This window comes from Lontra canadensis, unplaced genomic scaffold (genome assembly GCF_010015895.1).
Source record: "Lontra canadensis isolate GAN:19392208 unplaced genomic scaffold, GSC_riverotter_1.0 scaffold144, whole genome shotgun sequence".
Lineage (NCBI taxonomy): Eukaryota > Metazoa > Chordata > Mammalia > Carnivora > Mustelidae > Lontra > Lontra canadensis.
The window spans coordinates 3,208,387-3,213,443 of record NW_022631138.1 but is presented as its reverse complement, the minus strand read 5'-3'; the positions used below and the strand labels follow the sequence as shown (position 1 = coordinate 3,213,443).

General features: G+C 44.8%; 1 gene segment (V, D, J or C); it reads right to left on the bottom strand.

The window, feature by feature from the left end:
• Nucleotides 1-3,752: 3,752 nt before the first annotated feature.
• On the bottom strand, nucleotides 3,753-4,645 carry LOC116858920. The segment is given in 2 exon segments: nucleotides 3,753-4,138; nucleotides 4,560-4,645. Coding segments are annotated over 2 exon segments (420 nt in total).
• Nucleotides 4,646-5,057: the final 412 nt, after the last annotated feature.

Sequence of the window (5,057 nt, the reverse complement as noted above, 5' to 3'; positions counted from 1 at the left end):
GGTTCTCCTTACTCCACGATTTCTCCAACATTTGGTGTTTCTTGCCTTGTCGATTTTTGCCTTTCTAACTGCTGTAAAGTGGTATTGTGTGTGGTTTTGATTTGAATTTCCCTGATGGCTAACATGCTGAACACTTTTTCATATTTCTGTCAGCCATTCATATATCTTCTTTGGAGAAGTCTTTGTTCATGTCTTCTTCCCATTCTTTGTCTTGATTACTTGTTTTCTGGGCGGTGTTGAGTTTGAGAAATTCTTCATAGATCTTGGATAGCAGTCCTTTATCATTAGTGTCATTTGCAAATATCATCTCCCATTCTGTGGGCTGCATCGTTCTTTTGTGGACTGTTTCCTTTGCTAAAAGAAATAACTTTCCCCTTTTTTGCAGGAAGATTTTCCATTTGATTGTTTATAGGAGATTACCACACACTTGACCAAAGACGTTGGGAGACTGGCGAACATTCTGTCTAGGGTCTCTCTGTTCCCTGAGTTTCTCTCTGAAAGAAGGAACAAAATTTCATTTTTGAACATTTGTTGTAGATGCATTATGTGCCAAATCCAGATGTAAGTATTGTAGTAATTAATTTACTCTTCAGAGCAATCCTATGATATAGGATGATTAATGTTCTCCTTTATGGATGAGAAAATGGACACAGTTGTCTGAGGCCATACTGCTAGCTCCCAGGAGCATTCAGAGTCAGAGTTTATACTTGGGCATTCCAGCTCCAGAGCCCACACTGCTATCCCCTGGATGCTGCTCTCATTTATCCTTAGAGCGCCATTTGAAAGAGGTGAGAATGTAACCTGCTACTATGGCTCATTTCTAGGTTCACAGATAGGATGCCAGAGACGATCCTTGTGGCACTAGGGTGCCTGTTGTTCCTTGTACCCTTGGCACAACTTGAGTGTTTCAATTGTGCACATTGTGGCCACTGTTGCAGAGGATTCATTTGCTGAGCTGGTTTGGGTGCAGAGCTTTGCTTAGAGCCAACATCTTCTAGCAGTCTCTGTCACTGCACGTTAAAACCAAAGGAGAGTTTTCTGAGTTCCAAACCTGGATTTTGAAAATAAAGAAGCGAGTCCTGAAGAACGAGAGCACCTAAAATTATATGCCGTATTCCAGAAGACATGAACAGATATTTCTCCATACAGATCCCAAGAAACACAGGAAAGATGCTCCACATCATTCATCATCAGGGAAATACAAATCAAGACGATGATGAGATAACATCTCACACCTGTAAGAATGGCTAGTATCAGAATGACCAGGAATACCAAATGTTGGCAAGGATGTGGAGAAAACTGACCCTGTGCCCTGTTAGTAGGAGTAAAAATTGGTGCAGCCACTGTGGAAACTTTGTGGAGGTTCTTCAACAACCTAAACATAGAAGGATCATAGGATCCAGTAATTCCATTGCTGGGTATTTACACAAGAAGAACACAAAAACACTAATTCAAGAGATACATGTTGCTCTGTGTGTATTGCTGCATTATTTGCAATAGCCAAGATGTGCAAGCCACCCACGTGTACAACCACAGAGGAATGGATGAAGATGTGCTATATGCACACCATGTAATCATCCTCGGTCATAAGAGAGCATGAGATCTTGCCATCTGTAGCAACAGGGATGGAGCTAGAGAGTATTATGCTCAGTGAAATAAGACAGAACCAAATACTACAGGATTTCACTTCTTGTGGAATCTAGAAAGCAAATCAATAAGCAGAGAAGCAGAAACACACTCATGACTCCAGAGAACCCACTGATGGTTGCCAGGGGGAGAGGGGTGAGGGGACGGGTGAAAGAGGTGAAGGGGGTCACAAGGTACAAGGTTTCACTTATAAGATGAAAAGTCAAAGATATGAAAACTTCAGTATAGGGAATATAATCAGTAAGAATATAAAAAAGTTGGCCCCCAGGAACTACACTTACGTGGTCAGCATTGAATATGTGTAGAATTGTTCAGTGACTATGTTGTACTCCTGCAACGTGTGACACATTGTATGTCAACTATGCAAACAAGGAGAAAATGAATAGTTTTCCTGGAGGATTCCACTGAGGATAGCTCACGTCTGCCCCGGAAGGACAGAGATACGCTGTGTTCCAGATAAGTTAAGCCTTCCTGACCAGTGAGGCTCAGCTGCCGTCACCATCCAGGAGTTCACAGAGTTTTGGTTTACCGATGGGAGTACTGGAGGGGACAAGGAGCCTACATTGGGAAGAAGATCATGTAAAAATAGACTCATGACTATAGTAACCATTAATCCTACCATATATGATATCACACAAGGGAGTCTGCAAAGGTATGAAATCCTGTAGCTTCTGGAGACTCTCCTGCAAACATGCTATGCATTTGGATACACTGACCATTAGCACAAGAATAAACAGGTTTGGGGGCATTTGCAGGCTTGGTCAGGAAAGCATGTGACTCTTAATCCTGGGGTTGTAAATTCAATGCGTGTGGAGACGACTTTTAAAAATCCGTCCAAAAAAAGAATGAATAAGTTTTTAAACCAAGGGCAAAAATTCAGAGCAGGGTCTCTAATCACTGCTGACAAACTAGGGAAAACCCGACGGACCTGATGCAGCAGATCCACTTCCCTTACCAAGGGAGCCTGCCCACCTGAGGACCATTACCTTAGAGACAGAGAAATCTTGTCCTAGTCAATCAACTCTATTTTGAGATTTCTGTGTCACAGCCAATTTCATTGTCTTCTCCTTCTCCTTGGTGTCCCTTCTCAGTTTTCTGACATCACTTATTTTTTACTATTCTGTTTGAGTACAGCACTTTTGATATACGAGCATCATGTAGGATTCCTTTATCTACCTCAGCACGCTGAGGGAGTTGGACTTTCTCTCCTATCTGGCATCGACGCAGAAATTCCAGATCACAAGTTTCCACCAATCATGTGGGAGCAAGATGACTATGGCCCTGCTGAGCCTCGGGTCTTCCTACTTTCACGGTGTTTGTTCCCAGGGCTTCCATAATCTCTCTCCATCTCATCATGCATTTATCAATATTCTAAATAACTTTATTAAGAGTCATAAACTCCAAGATCGTTGGGCTCCAGGCTGCTGGATTTGTAGATGCATTTTTCCACATACCATCAACTTTGTCTCCATTATTACGATTTGCTGTTTACCTTCAAAGCCCAATTTTGAAAATACAAGAACCCTTTTTTCTCTCAGACAAATGTAATTGAAGGAAATCAAAGACAATTGGCATTGGAATCACTTGAAATACTTATTTTGATTTTATCAGAATTAGATATTTCTACTGATTTTTCTCACCCAGACTCTCCCTGAGGGCAGCTTGTGCAGATCGCTCTCTGGACATGTTAAAAGACAGAGAGTGCAAGTAGTAGACAAGTAGGAAAGGAGATGGTGAGAAAATACCAATATTACCAATATTAGCAAATGATCCCGTGTTAAATAGAGCCCACACAGTCAGTTCCAATAGGTGTTCACTTCTCTGTCCCAGATCTATGTCACCTGTCTGTCTACTAGAGTGGCTGCATTTACTTGAGACACACGGGCAAAGCACAGAGGATTAGGAGAGCCCTCAGGAGCTCCTCTCTTCACCATAACTGGCTCCTCATGGGACAGGACCCCTTAATTTCCCTGCAGCTTCTGCCACACCAGGCTGGGCAGCTGTCAGAGCCTCAACATGTGGAGCCAGACACCCAGCTGCAAGCGGCTCCCCTGGGGCCTCCAGCTCCTTCCCCTCACACAGACTCAGAGAACATCCTGTCAGTTCCCCAGAAAAGCTGCTCACTGGGGCAGCCAGGACCCCAGGCAGGAGGTTTGTGTTCGGGCCTGAACCACTGTGGGAGGATACTGTAGATTTTGCACACAGTAATAAACCCCCACATCGTCAGCCTCCACCCTGCTGATTGTCAGGGTGAAATCTGTCCCTGACCCGCTGCCACTAAACCTGTCTGGGACCCAGGAGTAACGGTTGGAAACCCAGTAGATCAGGCCTTGTGGAGACTGGCCTGGCTTCTGCCGGAACCAGTTCAAATAGGTTTTTCCATTACTGTGCAGGAGGCTCTGACTGGCCCTGCAGGAGATGGAGGCCGACTCTCCTGGGGTGATGGGCAGTGAGAGTGGGGTCTGTGTCAGCACGATTTCCCCGCTGGATCCTAAAGTGAAGAGAGACAAGTGCCAAGTTACATACAAACATTTTTAATGATTTCCATTGTTTCTGTCTCTCTTATTTGAGTTAAAACCCAACTTTGTTTTATTCCCATTACTTGTGACTCTGAGCGTGCACCAAAAATGCACAATCACAATAATCAACCTGAGATTTGTCAAGTGGAGAGAGGCCTCTCATCATTGCTTACAGCATCCACCCCTCCCCTGTCACAATCCCAATCAGAGCACAAGTCCTTTTTCCTTCTGGAATCTTCCTCATTCTCCCAGATCTACACATCCCCTGCCCCACCCTGGAGGACTAGTCACACACCTGCTACCAGCACAGAGAATACACTCGGAGTGCAGTGTGCCCTCACAGCTCCCCCTCCACCTCCACTAATTCTCTTCCTCACCCCACTTTGTCCTTACCAGGAAACCAAAGCATTAGCAGCCCAAGGAGCTGAGCAGGGAACCTCATTCTGAGAGGCTGGACTGAGCCGTCCTTGTAAATCCAAGCAAGATTCAAGTTGGTCTTTTATGTCACACTTGCAAGGGAAGGTCCTCCCTAGGGGACACTATGCAAATCCCCTGCTGGGTGCAGCAGTGGGGAAGGGGAAGGGAGGAGGTGGGAGGGTACTAGCTTTCAGCAAAGTGACATAAAAGGTCTTCTGTGTTGGAAAGAAAATCACAAAACTCAAGTCCGTGCTACATGCAGCAGTGGGAAGAGGAATCTCACTGTGAAAGCTGGATCTGCTGTGAGGACACAGCACACGTGCTTCTGCCCTCTCTGAAGGAATCTGAGACCCTGAAATATAGACTTGTGTGTCCAGGGTCAGTCTTCCTCAGATGAATGGCCAGCTTGCTCACATTCTTCCACCTCATCTACACAAGGAAACGGCTCCCACTCCACAAGTTCTGGTCATCAGA